This window comes from Myotis brandtii, unplaced genomic scaffold (assembly GCF_000412655.1).
Source record: "Myotis brandtii unplaced genomic scaffold, ASM41265v1 scaffold708, whole genome shotgun sequence".
Lineage (NCBI taxonomy): Eukaryota > Metazoa > Chordata > Mammalia > Chiroptera > Vespertilionidae > Myotis > Myotis brandtii.
The window spans coordinates 4031097-4046332 of record NW_005370777.1 but is presented as its reverse complement, the minus strand read 5'-3'; the positions used below and the strand labels follow the sequence as shown (position 1 = coordinate 4046332).

Sequence of the window (15236 nt, the reverse complement as noted above, 5' to 3'; positions counted from 1 at the left end):
GCGCAGCCTGGCGGTGCTGGAGGGCGCCAGCCTCGTGGTGGGCACGTAAGTGGCTGCGGGTTGGAGGGACCCGTCAGACGGGTCCTAGTCGGGCGCTTTTTCTAGAATGTGTGCGCTGTGGAGGGAAACCGGGTAAAAGCTTTCCCGAACCCGGCGAGACGTTGGCTGGACTGCCTTTTAGGAGCCTGTTGCTAACAGGTTTGACGGTCTCGGGTTGTCATTCGGTGGAAAAAAACGGCACTCAAGCTGCACATGGCACTGGGACGCCTCTGCTGATAAACTATCATTGTCCAGCAATCAGAAGGGGTTGGGGTTCTTTCCAGGGCTTCTTGAAGTGTGGCCAAGGGGCCACCTGCGTCAGATGGCCTGAGATTAAATAAATAAATAAATAAATAAGAAGACAGATTTCAGACCCGCCACCTCCCCGCTACCTTCATCTCCAGATCTTTTTTTTTCTTTTCATCCCCAGCATCTCCGTGGGGGGAGTTCGGAGACCTGAATTTTTATAAATACCTCTCCCACTCCTTTCTTCTGTGCACTAAAGCTTGGGAACTATACGGCAAACGTTGGGCAAACGTTTCAGTGGTTCTCAACCTTCTGGCCCTTTAAATACAGTTCCTCATGTTGTGACCCAACCATAAAATTACTTTCGTTGCTACTTCATAACTGTAATGTTGCTACTGTTATGCATTGTAATGTAAATATCTGATATGCAGGATGGTCTTAGGCGACCCCTGTGAAAGGGTCGTTCGATCCCCAAAGGGGTCGCGACCCACAGGTTGAGAACCGCTGGTTTAGATGGTGATGGTTTGGGGTAATAGGAAATTACGGTTCAGCCACCAGAAAACGAGGGCATTTTCAATTATTTTCCTTAAACCTTCTGCACTTCCTGCTAGAAGTGAATAACAGAACAGCCAGTTTGGGAGGGCGGGCCTGGGTCGGGAATAAGGGTTGGATGCCAATTTGAATCGGAGAGCTACGGCAGGGCTTGTGCAAGAGCAGTCAGTCAGTATCACCTCGTAGCTGAGCTGCTTAGGGTTGTGTAAGAGTTCATCTTTTAGGGACTGTGTGTTTCTAATTAACAAAGGGATCCAACCATTTCCAGTGTTACTGTCAAAATCTGTTAAAATCAGTTAACGGAAATGCACAAAAGTAAGAATCCAAGGCTAGCTGACGGCCACAATCTGGAGTCCTGAGGATTCAGGCCCCCACTATCTTGCTCTGTTGTGCAAGACCCTTTTGCTCCAGTCACTCCATCATCCCACGGGGCTGCTCAATCTCTCGTGGTGTCTATATTTCCACTAGGAAAGAGGAAGAGAAAGCAATCCTATTGACTAAACTTAGTCACATGGCCTCACCAGGTTGCCAAGAGACTGGGAAATGTTCTTTATTCTGGGTGATCATGTGTCCAGCTAAATTTTAGGAATCTAGCACCTTGAGAAAAGAGAAACATTGGTCTCAGAGAACAACTAGCATTCTCTGCTACACATGAGTTGACCTTTTGCCTTACAGGTGGCTAGAGCCACTTTCCCAAAGACAGAACTTCAAATAAGAAATACAGTAAATATTGACTGACACCAAGAGACATCGATAACATATTTTAAATCATTAGTCAGATTTCTCACAATATTTCCCCAAACACTAGTAATTATTCCTTGATTTTTCTTCAGGGATGGGTTGATAAAAGCCATCGGTCCTGCTAATGTTATTCAAGAACAGTTTTCTGAAGAAACGTTTGAAGAAAGAATTGACTGTTCTGGGAAATGCATCTTGCCAGGTATCAACCTCTTTTCAGTAACACCCCGAATGCAGTTTTAGTAAAATAAAGAGGAAGAGTAGTAGCTTGTTTTAAAGAGGGTCCTTCAATGATATTAAAATATAATAATTATAATTTATCTATTTTCTACTATTAAATGGCTAACTGCTTTACAAACATATTTTCACATTGAATCCTTTAACTGCCCTGTAAGGTAAGATCATTATCGGCATGTTACAGATTAGAACACTGAAGTTCAGGGGTGAAATATCTTACCCTTGATTGCTACACAGGTAAAGGGCAAGCTGGGACTCAGACCCATCCATTCATTCCACTTATTCCCATTCACATAATGCAGAGAGACCAGGTGTGTTGTGTTTAGGTTAAAAAACTGTGAGAAGAATTTTATTAATGTGTTGTGTAGGGAGGGCAAACAGGGAAAACTGCTACTTCCACTACCAGAATATACTTTAAAGACGAATAGAGTATGCAACAAAGGACCCATCTCTAGATGGAAAAAGGAAAGAAAAATCCCTAGAGATTTCACTGACTATGTATCTTTGGAGATTGACAACAGAATCAGCTTATTTACCATTCCCTCCTATATGATCTATGTTTTGTGGCTTTGTGTAATGATCTGAAACAAGTTTCACAAACTCTGAGTTCTGTGCAAACTTAGAGACTAATATTTATCCATTTCAAGTGTGTATTGTGTATATCTGATAGAGCTTCTACCCTTTGGCTCTTGGGAGATAGAAGATAAAGCCAGGGTGAAACCTTATGAGAAAGCACAGAATACAATAGAAAGTGATCTGAATAAGGACTTCTGATTTTACTCCAAATCAGAACCCACTCATCAGCCACTTGATCCATTAGGTATTTTACATAACCTGGAAAGACACACTTTTCTGAATTGTACCAGGGTAAACAAAAGTTCCAAGTGATTGCTTTATAGTTTCTCTTTAATTAAAATATATTTTTTCTTGAAGAAAGGTTTATCTTTCTGATTTCATATTTTTCTTTCTCAAGGTTGACAGTAGGGATTGTATGATTCTGTTTTCACACCCAGACTATCACCTTGGTGATATGGTCATTGGTTTTGCTCAACTCAGAGTTGACATCCTATTTCAAAAGCTCGCTTGGTGAGCATGGGCTTAATGGGCAAAAGGAGCTGTATTTTTTTAAAGGAAATTTTCATCATGTTGAGTCACCCTCCTCTTTTAGAGCTGGCCTCTAATAGACAAATTCTTCCTCTTCCACCCCCTCCAAGATGGCTGACCACCCTCATGCTTTCCAAAGAGCAGGATGTGTATTGGGCCTGCTACCTAAGGGCTTTCTGACTCTTAACTTTAAAAATGATTTGATTTCTTGATTACAGGTTTGGTGGATGCACACACACATCCAGTATGGGCTGGTGAGAGAGTTCACGAGTTTGCAATGAAGGTAATTGCAATGAATGATTGCAAATCAAAATGAAGCATAAACAAACAGACAAGTCTTTTTCTAAAGAGTCTTTGGGCTGTCAGGCTTTGCAACATAGATTTGATATTGTGTCTTTGCTTATGTGTCTTTTTATGGATATTTTACTGGCCTGGACTATAGAAAATAAATTAGAACAAAACTAACTATTTTATAACTGTCCCAAATCTTTATACTATGCACAGGGATAACAATCGCTTTAAGTATAATCGTTTTCAAAAAATTTTAACTGTAGAATCTTCATTCTAACAGCGCTGAGCTGCCTTGCTCACTAATTTCTCCTCTCTTTTCCTTCCCCCAACCCATCCCACCAGCTCTGGGAGCCTTTGAAAAGGATCCAGGAAACAGTTTGAAAATCACCATTCATTAGGGTCAAACCAGGAAAAATATATTGCTCATAACAAAAATAAAATACATCTTATATTGTTCTCATTTTTTCCAGAAGAAAAATGAGATTTATTAAGAAACATAAAATATCAGTCATTAATAAGATGTAGACCTTCAAATCGCTAGTTGGAGCCAATTTGACGTTGTTTGTTTTTAGCAGAATTTAGCTTTTAGAGCAGTTTTAGGTTCACAGCAAGACTGAGCGGAAGCTACAGAAATTTTCCGCATGCCATCCATCCACCGCCCCAGTCTTCCCCATTTTCAACATCCTCCAGTGGAGTGGTACATTTGCTACAATGGGTGAACCTACACTGACACACATTATCACCCAGAGTCCATAGTTTACATTACCTTGGGTTTGGACAAATGTAAAATGACATGTACCCACCATTGTGGGATCATACAGACTAGTTACACTGCCCTCAAAATCCTCTGCACCCTGCCTGCTCATTCCTTTCTTCCCCCCACCCCTGGCAACCACCGATCTTTATACTGTCTCCATGCTTTTGCTTTTCCCAGAATGTCGTATAGTTGGAATCATACAGTATGTAGCCTTTCCAGGTTGGCTTTTTCCTTTTGGTGATACGCACTTGAGTTTTCTCCATACCTTTTCTTCACTTTGTTTCTAAGAAAGTCTATATGCTAACAGCTAAATTGCATTATTTAGGAAAAGAAAAAATTCTCAGATATTGTGTACCTTCCTCAACACACTAGAGCTGCTTTTAAGACTTCTTTATTAAATCACAGAATTCCAGAGCCAACTTTTCAGAGCCAGGTTTCTAAAGAGCAACCTTAGAGCTTTGCAAATTATTTAGGAAAAGAAAAAATTCTCAGATATTGTGTATCTTCCTCAACACACTAGAGCTGCTTTTAAGAGTTTCTTTATTAAATCAGAATTTCAGAGCCAACTTTTCAGAGCCAGGTTTCTAAAAAGCAACCTTAGAGCTTTGCAGTCCAGTTCTCTCATTGCATAGATGTGGAAAGTGGGGTCCACAGAGAGAAGGGTGTCCATTGCGTTCACCAGCTCACCATGGCAGAACCGAGATGAACATGGCGGAGACCCCGGGCAGGCAGACTGCGTGTGCACCACACTCCTGCTGCCCAGAGTAACAGGAGCCCCGTGGGATCCCACAAAGAGCCTCTTCATTTGCTTGAGCCACAGAGGTCAGGTCCCAAACTCTTGTGGACAAATACTGAGTCTCTTGGTGGAGATTTGAGTGACTGCAGTGGGGCCCTCCCCGGAATAGCTTAGCTTTGTTTTTTTCTTAAAGGTGCTGAGACATAGGCAGAGATTTAACTGGTATACACTGGGTAGATTGGATTGTTAAAATACTGAAATACTTTTGTACCCGGTGGTAAATTGCCGCTGCCCTGAGACCAGAAGTCTCCACCACATCTCCCATCTCTGCCATTCCAGTATTTTCCTGGGAATTCCCTGCCCCCACCCCTTTTCTGATTGGCTAGTCACTAGCATACAGATTGTGAATCGTTTTGAATACCCCTCCCCTCCCCCCTCGCAGGTAGGTTCTGCAGACCTGCCTGCAACCTCCCTGCATTTGCTCTGCCTAACGGTGAGCTGAGCGTTGTGTTCAGTTGGCAGGAGCCACATACATGGAAATCCACCAGGCCGGAGGAGGGATCAACTTCACCGTGGAGCGCACGCGCCAGGCCTCGGAGGAGGAGCTGTTCGGCTCTTTCCAGCAGCGGCTGCAGTGCATGATGCGGGCGGGGACCACGCTGGTGGAGTGCAAGAGCGGCTACGGCCTCAACCTGGAGACCGAGCTCAAGATGCTCCGCGTGATCGAGCGCGCCCGGCGGCAGATGGCCATCGGCATCTCGGCCACGTACTGCGGGGCTCACTCAGTGCCAAAGTAACCGCAGCCGATGGGACCGGCGTTTAACTCGGTTGGGCATTGAGGGGGCCGCTTTCCCCAACGGCGGCTCACAGCTTTAGCTCTTGCAGAGAGATCTGTAGAAGTCCTTGGGAAGGTGTTCTGAGTCTGATGGTCAGTCAGTCATCTCACACATGGTTCTAGGAAGGTGACCCCCACCAGACCCATCACTTGCTAGTGCCCTGATGGTGAAGGAAGAAGAGATGCTCACAACTCTTTGGGTTAAAAAAGAGAGATGAGGATGGCTGTCTCCTGCTGCATCTGCATCTTCTGTGTCCTGGAATGTCTAGACCGGAAGGCAGTCCCGGAACTAAAAGATCCCAAAGAAATCCAGGACTTGGAAATTCACAAGCTACTCCACAGTCTCAGTGCAGTTTTAGGTTTTGACAACTTAGATATATAAATGCTACAGGCTTGCAAAAAATTATTTGAAAAAAGAATTTATATATTTTATAAAATGTATTTCGTTTCGGGAACTCTAAAACAGAACATTTTCATGGTAATTTTGTGTTTACCATCTTCAGAGGAACTAAAGAAATTAACATTGACATTTATTATTAAAAAGTGAAAACGAATTACGTAGAAGAGAAGCACAAGTACATACTTCATATTTCCAATTACGTTTATTGTATGTCTTTAGCATTTATACTTCTGAAATTATTAAAGCTTGAAACTGCCCTAAGACTTCTGGGAAGAGCCTGTCTATAGAAACAGATTTTTTTCAAATGGAATATAAGGTGTGTGATAGCCTGTTTTTTGGTTTGTTTTTTTTTTGGTAAAAGGACAGTGTAACATGGTAGAAAAGACTCAAACTTTGGAGAGGTAGCAGACCTGGGTCTGAATCCAGCTTAACTACTTCCAGTTGGGTGATTTTCAGGCATCTTCTAACTTTTTGAACATGAATTACTAATCTATAAAATAGCTACATAACACCCTATTTTATACGATTATCTTGAGAATTATATGTAAGTGCCCGTCTCCTCTATCTACCTACCTGACTGGTTTTCACTGAATGAGAGGCTTCTATGTGCCAATTATGGGACTAAAGTTTTAGAGGTTTCTCCATCTGCCAATGAGCCTCTGAGGTCTGCGTCTTGGTGCCCAGTGATAAAGCCTGAGACTCAGAGTATGCCAAAGGACAGCTAAATCACGTGTCCAAAGAGTTAGGTAGCTAGCAAGCGGTAGAGCTCTGTGTGTATTTGACTTCAAAAGCCCAGCCCTTCCTAATATATAACTACCCCAGAATCTCATTGAGAATTTTGGGGCCTTCTACTAGCCTCTTCTTCCATGTCCCCAAATGGTGAGACAGGAAGCCTTAGGCAGACGCTTCTAGAAATAGTGTAGAGGAGAAAAAGACAGGGTGATAGCTGGGGCCCAGGTAAAAGGCCTGCAGTTGGGTTGTCAGGGACGCCTTCAGGATGCCCTCTAGGTGCCCTTGAAAAGTGGATTCTGTTTTTTCAGCCAGATGACCTTGCCGGCATTCCCAAAGGCAACACTGGTGTGCCAGAATGGATGAGCCATTTGAGTCTCTGTGAATAGGGTCAGAGCATATAGAAGTCTTATCCATACCTCTGCTGCGAGGGATATCACAATTGTTAATAGCTTTGATTCTTTCTGTACTTTTCTGAGGCTTGAGGTTATTTACCTACAGTTTCTCAGGTTCTCCAAGCACCAAGAAACCCTTCTTCCAGTTAAAAAATATATTTGTCCATGGAAATATTATTTTCTTCCCTCAGAGGAAAAACTGCTACTGAAGCTGCTGATGACATCATCAATAACCACCTCCCAAAGCTGAAGGAACTTGGCAGAAGTGGGCAGATTCACGTTGACAATATAGATGTGTTCTGTGAGAAGGGTGTCTTTGACCTGGATTCTACCAGAAGGATTCTTCAAGGTGGAAAAGATATAGGGTTACAGATTAACTTCCATGGGGATGAACTCCACCCGATGAAGGCTGCGGAGGTACAGTTGACTTTTGGCTTTTCCTTTGTCAACACTCAGGTTATGGAAAACTTACCTAGTTTGTTCAAAGACAGGAGCGGCCTTCTGAAAAGATAGGGAGTGGGGAAATTTGTTTGAACAATGTGCAGATTGCTCAGGTTGAGCCTTGGAATTCCTGACCTCTATTAGAAATTTACTTTTTTGCTGTTTTGTTTGTTTTTGTTTTTTAAATTTCAAAGAGGAAGGGAAGGGAGAGGGAGAGAACCATTTATCAGCTGCCTCCCACATGACCCTTACTGGGGAGCAAGTCCGAAACTCAGGCATGTGCCCTGAACGGGAATTGAATTGTGACCTCCTGGTTCACAGGTCGATGCCACTCCGGCCAGGCTGGTAATTTACTTTTATTATCACCTGCTGGTGATGTTAGTAGGAAAGAAGTACCTTTGTGATCTCACTGATTAAATCCACAACCTATTTTGGTTGGTACAGAAAGCCATACTAGCAGAGTTTATTAATTTCACATGCAGCTCCTAGGGTTTTCCGTGGCATCATTCAGATGAACGTGAGTGAAGCACACCATTAATAGCGAGGACATGATTTTCAAATCTATAAGTCTTACCCAGATTCATTTATTTATGCTTTCAACAAATATTGGAGTGTCTAGTGTGTGCCAGGCACTGTTGAAGGCATGGAGAATTCATCAGTGAATAAGACAGCTCTTGAGGGGGGTGAGGCACTAAATGGACAACTTCCCTTGGGTATAAATACAGATGTAGATACCCCACATGTGTCTTAACCACATGTCCTGCTTGAGCTTTTAAAATCACTTCCAAATTGTGTCCTGTGTTTCCTGCCCCAGTGAATGACACCATTATCTATTGCCTAAATCAAAAACCCAATCATTTGACTCCTCCCTCCCCTTCACCTACCACATTTCAACCAACCAACAAGTCCTGCCAATTTCCTGCTGCATCTCTCTAGGTCCACATCTCTTCACCCCACTGCCTGGGTCCAACCACCATCAGCTCTCACCTGGTTTCCTGTAACAACTGCTCTTGCCTCCAAGCTTGCCTCCACTTGAATCTGTCTCTGTAATCCATCCTCGTAGTGTATCTATCCGTCCTCTCTATTGCTTAAAACCACCAAAAGGCTTACCATTGCTCATAGGGTGAATTCCAAACTCCTTATATGTAGGCTTGCCAGGATCCAGCCCTAGTTTACCTCTCTATCTTCCTTTCTCTCTCCTCCCCCTTTTCACCACCTTCACCCTGTCTACGGTGGACCAGCCACATTCAACTACCAGCCCTGCACATGTTGTTTCTCTAATCCGAATTCCCCCTTGTCCAATTAATTCTAACTCCCTTCCATGTTTCATCTTAGCCTCAGCTTCTCTGGGGTCCCTCCCAAAGCTCTCCAGCAGTGGGTTACAGCTCCTCCTGCACTTATCCCACTGTGTTAAAATTGCCTCTGCGATCCCTGCTGGACTGCAAACACTGAGGACTGCACCCATGTCTTATGCAGCCCTGTCCCTGGGGCTTAGCGCAGTGCCTGGCATACCCATGGCCTTTACTAAGTAAATAGTTGTTGAATATTTGTTAAGTGACACCTGAAAGGGGTGGTCAACAAGATACCTTTGGCCGTAGAGAGTGACTGGTGAATTAAATCAATAGAGGTCAACACCCGGGATGAGCAAATCAAGTTTGGGAAAGTGAGGGTGATTCCAAGGTCAGAAAGGAACTCTTCTGGGGGAGCATAGTCTGTCCTGTGGTCCTGACGCTTTTAGACCTGAGCCAGCTGCTGATGAGGGGCCCTTCCTGCCCTGGTGTTGGGGGGACTGCAGCTGCCCTGGGCCGCAGTGCAACGTCAAATATTGTCTCCTCTCCTCTCCTTGGAATATGTCTTCTTAACATACCACTTTTCATCCTGGGCAGAGAGAGAGAGAGAGAGAGAGAGAGAGAGTAAAATTGTCAAGATGAGAAGAAATCCACGTTAGTGGTTCCATGATCCTCATAGCATTGCCTCTTCTTGGTTTTTTTCTAACAATGTAGCCAAACTTTTCATCTGGAGAGAACTCAAGCTCAAGGAGTATTCTCAAATTACACACATGATCCACATTTTTAAAGTGTGTTTTCTCCCATCCAAGTACTAACCAGGCCCGACCCTGCTTAGCTTCCGAGATCAGACGAGATCGGGTGCTTTCAGGGTGGTATGACCGTAGAATAAAGTGTGTTTTCTTAACTGATTATCTGTTTTCATTGAGAGCAATGGCATTCCAAGGTACATTTTTATTGTGATTTTATGATGGTATAATAGATTTTGTTATCAATATTACTCAGTGTTTTATTCTGATTCATAAGATCCATAACGTTTTCTTTTTCAGCAAATACCTAAAGAATGTCAGTAAGCATTTGTGTAGACAAATAGTTGTTAAAGCAGCACACTAGCTAATTTTCAAATGAATGTCCCTCACAAACCTTTTATCCATTTTGGGGCTGGTGCTTGTGAAAGGTAGTTGACAGGAAATCTTCATAAGAGAGTGCTGTTTATCTTGGCAGGAAAAGCAGTTTTATGGCACTTTATTAATTTGTTGTTGCTGTTGGTTAAATCTTTTTCTCTCTGTTCATTCTGCTTAGCTCGGGGCTGAACTGGGAGCCCGGGCCATCAGTCACCTGGAAGAAGTGAGTGATGAAGGCATTGCTGCCATGGCAACGGCTGGGTGCTCCGCGGTTCTTCTGCCCACCACGGCCTATATGCTCAGGTGAGGTCGGCCTCACCCCCACACAAGAGCTTCACGTACACCCGTTTTGTTTTTTTACTTCAAAATAAGATATGTGCAGTGTGCATAGGAATTTGTTCATAGTTTTTTTTAAAACTATAGTCCGGCCCTCCAACTGTCTGAGGGACAGTGAACTGGCCCCCTGTTTAAAAAGTTTGAGGACCCCTGGCTTAGATGCTTGGAGTGTTGTCCCATACACCAAAAGGTTGCAGACTTGATCCCTGGTCAGGGTGCTTATGGGAGGCAACTAATTGATGTTTTTCTCTTCTCTCTCTCTCTCTCTCTCTCCCCCCCCCCTCCTCTCTAACAAAACAAACAAAAACATGCATAAGATATTAGGGATATTTAACAGTATTCAAAATCTGCATGAGCTGTTTTCTGAGAAGTTGAGTGTGGGTGCACAATTGTGTACCAGAATGCTTATAAATCCTGGGGGTGAGAGGAAAGAGGAGATGTCTATTCTGTAAAAATCTCTCCAGGAATTGTGCTGTGTGCCCTCTGTGGATTGAATACATTTAGTCCATCTTGTGTAACTGCCATTGCTCTAACTCTACCAAATCTGAGACCCTTCTGACCCTTTCCTTTGTGCCACCTGCATAACGACCACAAGTTTGTGGTCAGGGAGGCCGGCATTCAAGAGACGTTTTATCCTCTTATAGCCAGGTGCTTTCTGTGAGGTTGGGATACCTGGTTTTCAAGGCGGTGATTCAGCAGGTATGGCCTTAGCACAGTGGTTATCGACCTGGAGTGATTTTTGCCCCTCAGGGGACATTTGTCAATGTCTGGAGACATTTTTTGTTTGTTACAACTAAGTGGTGCTACTGACATCTGATGAATAGAAGCCAGCGATTCTGCTACACATCCTACAATGCACAGAACAACCCCACAACCAAGAATTATCCAGCCCAAGAAATGAATTGCGCTAAGGTTGAAAAACGCTGTCTTAGGGATTGAAAAGCAAGGCTTTGAGTAATGGTTATAAGGTAGAGGAAAGAACTATTTCAGTGCTATCCTGAAACTTACTATGATCTTATACACATACATTAACATAGGCTACAAGCAGGAAATATCAACCAATAATCACTTAACCTTGAGTTTCTGTTTCTTCTCCCAGAAGAGATAAGGGTTGGATATCTTAAGTCTCCTTCCATTTGGAACATCTATTCTGCAAAAGCTCCCATTCTGGATACTGACATCTTTTTCCCCCTCCCTTAGGCTGAAGCAACCTCGCGCCAGGAAGATGTTAGATGAAGGAGTAATAGTTGCTTTGGGCAGTGACTTCAACCCTAATGCCTATTGCTTTTCAATGGTAATTATTTTCAATATGCCTTTCAGGGCAGAGTATCAAACTTCTACCAAGCATATAAATAATTTAAAATATTTTTTTAAATGTACCAAACATCAAAAAAATATTTTCCTGTGTAACAAGGAAAAAAGATATAGATAGTAGTGTAATTGGATTTTTCTGCAGAGAGAAAGGAGAAAAGGTCCTGTTTGCATTGTTTTCTGATAGCCTTGGGCATTGTTTTATAATAAGCCATTTTTTCCCCTTGGAGAATAGGATAAACTCAAAGAAGTTTTAGTGAGTAAGCATGGAGGGGAGCTTTATTTTCTACCCTAAGTGGTCTTGAAAAGTTGTAAATAAATATTAAATACACATGGGGGTAATCTTGATAATAAAGGATTTTTTCCTAAAGCATAAGAACCTTTATGTGTAAGTTTAAATGTTCCCATATCAATCAAGCCATTTCCACCTACACATTTAATCACCATTATTTGTTGTGCTATGTTGGAGAAATGTCCCAGGTAGCAGTTGCCCTCTTGTTACTTTCCTCTGACGCTTTTCTCTTCCATCTCAGCCAATGGTCATGCATCTGGCCTGTGTAAACATGAGAATGTCCATGCCCGAGGCCTTGGCCGCAGCCACCATCAATGCTGCTTATGCACTGGGAAAATCTCACACACATGGATCTTTGGAAGTTGGCAAACAGGGAGATCTCATTATCATCAATTCATCCAGGTGAGTGAATCCCCAGCTAAGCTGTTTTAAGCCTCTTGTGGGATGTAGACCTGGTTTAAAACCCCTTTTCACGAATTATTAGTGTCAGGCTCTATTAGTGTAGGCTCAGAAGCTACCCAGTCCCGTCTATCTTCATCCTTTTACAACAAAGTCTCTCTACAAGTCCTAAACCACAGGGTAGACTCCGTTTTCCGGTGTCTTCATCCACCTTATATCTTTCATAGATCTCTAGGCTTCTACTCTTCTACCTGGACTTTGGACTTGTTGTGTCCTCTGGCATATGTTTTTGTTTTTCTGTTTGGCTTCTGACCTTCTGCTTACACTGGGCCACACAGGTCCCAACTTCAGCTTGTCACCCTGATTCCGGATCCCAAAATCCTCACGTCAGTGTTCCTGTCCTGGTTTCTAATTACTCACCCACAGTCTGCTGCCATCTGGGTCTCCCATGTGACAGTTTGAGTCTTCTTGTTCTAAATCTTTGATCCCTCACTCTAGTGAGCCTATCCCAGCTCTTGGACCTCACCTTCAACAGAAGAGCGTGGCTCTGTAATTCTACTCTCTGTGGTCATAAATCACCCTCATTTTTTTTTCTTAAAAAAGTTTATTATTATTACTTTTTTTGGAAAGAGAATGAAAGAGAGACAGAGACACACAGAGAGAGAAGCATTGATCGGCCACCTCCTATACATACCCTGGATGGGGATCTAACCTGCAAACTGGGTATGTGCCCTGACCAGGAATTGAACCAGCCAACTTTTGGCATACAGGACAACACTCCAACCAGCTGAGCCACACCAGCCATGGCCACTCTCTCTCCTGAAAACAATGTTGATGTTGTTACCATTTGTGCATTACTTAATTGAATCAAATATTTTAAGTTCAAATACTTAAATGGTATTATTAAACATTATTTGATTTATCATAGGCTAGTTAGTAAGTAATATGCCATTTTTTAAAGCCCAAATATCAATGAGTAGGTATAAAGAAACTTTTAGAGAATGTATTTTTAAATTAGCATTTAAGGATAGTGATAATTTTGACTTGTATGTATTGAAGTAATGTTTGATTTCTTTCTAGATGGGAGCATTTGATTTACCAGTTTGGAGGCCATAACGAATTAATCGAGTATGTTATAGCTAAAGGAAAAGTCATCTATAAAAAATGACAGATCTTAAAGGAAAGAGAAGACTTTAATTGTATAAAATGCATCAATACAATATGTTAGAAGTTAAAATACCTTAGTAGTTTACCAAAATGATGTCACTTAAACCTAAATGTATTTCATTGTTTTGTTAATCTATACATATAAAAGCCTAATATGCAGTGTCCTCTCAGGAGTTTAACCAACCAGGAGTTTGATTGCTCTCTATGACATTCACTGACCACCAGGGGATGGCATGGAATGAAGGAAGGCTCTGGCAGGCAGCTGGCAGCCAGGGAAGATAGGCTGCAGGCGGCAGCCGGCAGCCACTAGGTATCCTACCTGTGCATGAATATCATGCACTGGGCCTTCAGTCCACTCATAAAACCCAAGGGATTAATTTATTTTAATTTAATATGCACCTGGACAGAGAAACAGGTAAAACAATTGTGATGATAATCTCAAAACATTACATTATGTCACAAATATTTGTCATAAGTATTCTGAAGATTAATATGATGAATGATCACAAGAACACATTTGTAGGTAAAGGCAGATTGACAATTAGGTAGACATGGCTTGAAAATCCCATTTTGTTTCCGCTTTTCAAATTTCAGTTTTTTAACAATATTTAGTGAAAATTGGGGGATGGAAGGAAATCCAAGTGAGATGCCTCAGATTAAGCTAAAATGCAGCCTTATAGAATAGCAAGTAGTTTTTCCTTTCCCCACCCAGTTTGTTCTTTCTAGAAGTTCATCAAATGAAATGCATCAGTGTCCCCTGAGGGAGAGTGTCCTTCCATTTCTAGTTTCCCTTCGACCTTAGCTCGAAATAGACTTCACAGCACAGTTCAAGGCTCATCATTTACATACAGGTACTGGGGCCTTCTTGTAATGGATGCTTTTTGACCAAAAATCCAATAATGTAATTTCTTAAAAATTGCTTTTAAGTTTTTGATTCTTCACATCACAATTGTATAGAAAAGATGTTATAGCTTTAATAAATATGTGCTGTCACGATTATTGTTGTTGTTTCCTTATAGCCCTGGAGGTAGATCAACCCCTTATCTATTAGAGCTTTTTAGGAAATAAACAAATTACAGAATTACTTATAAAGAGTAGATGATTACTTATATATATAAGTGTAGGGTGTCCCCCCAAAATGTACACAGATACTTTGAATAATTATAAAGGCAGTGTTTATTAAAATACAGTTCATTTTCAAAATTGAGCTGTTAAAGTGTGTATGCATTGTTTTGGGACGCCCTGTAGTTGCTTCATGTAAGTTTAGTTGAAATCTTTTTAAAATGTTTTAATCATCTTTATGATCATAACTGTGTTATGAAACTTTATCCTACTTATGAAGAAATGATTTGAAGAATAAACAATGACTATCCAAATTATCACCCATTTCAGGTTAATGAGTGAGGATTTTACCGTATTCAGTATAAATCAAATTAAACTACCCCTTGTTGAATGTTAAGGGTAACAGGGTATATCACTGTCACCACCTAGTGCCCGGGGGTCACTGGCACTGTCCCTCCTAGGCTTGGAGAAAGTTCTTGAGGGGGTGTGGGATCACCTAGTCCAGTGGTTCTCAACCTTCCTAATGCCGCGACCCTTTAATACAGTTCCTCATGTTGTGGGGACCCCCAATTTCATTGTTACAAATTGAACATAATTAAAGCATAGTGATTAATCACAAAAACAATATGTAATTATATGTGTTTTCCGATGGTCTTAGGCGACCCCTGTGAAGGGGTCGCAACCCACAGGTTAAAAACCTCTGATCCTAGTCAATGGTGGGAATTTGGGATGAATGAGAAAGATGTAAGAGCCAATATT

The 15236-nt window shown here is 42.0% G+C and overlaps 1 protein-coding gene across 1 annotated transcript; it reads left to right on the top strand.

Annotated features, from left to right (window-relative positions):
• Nucleotides 1–6: 6 nt before the first annotated feature.
• AMDHD1 (amidohydrolase domain containing 1) lies at nt 7–13455 on the top strand. The gene is made up of 9 exons (XM_014530051.1): nt 7–45; nt 1671–1777; nt 3135–3199; nt 5216–5493; nt 7251–7476; nt 10089–10213; nt 11447–11540; nt 12091–12251; nt 13329–13455. The coding sequence occupies exons 3-9, from the start codon at nt 3194–3196 to the stop codon at nt 13414–13416; spliced, it is 978 nt and encodes a 325-aa protein (XP_014385537.1). The 5' UTR covers nt 7–45; nt 1671–1777; nt 3135–3193; the 3' UTR covers nt 13417–13455.
• Nucleotides 13456–15236: the final 1781 nt, after the last annotated feature.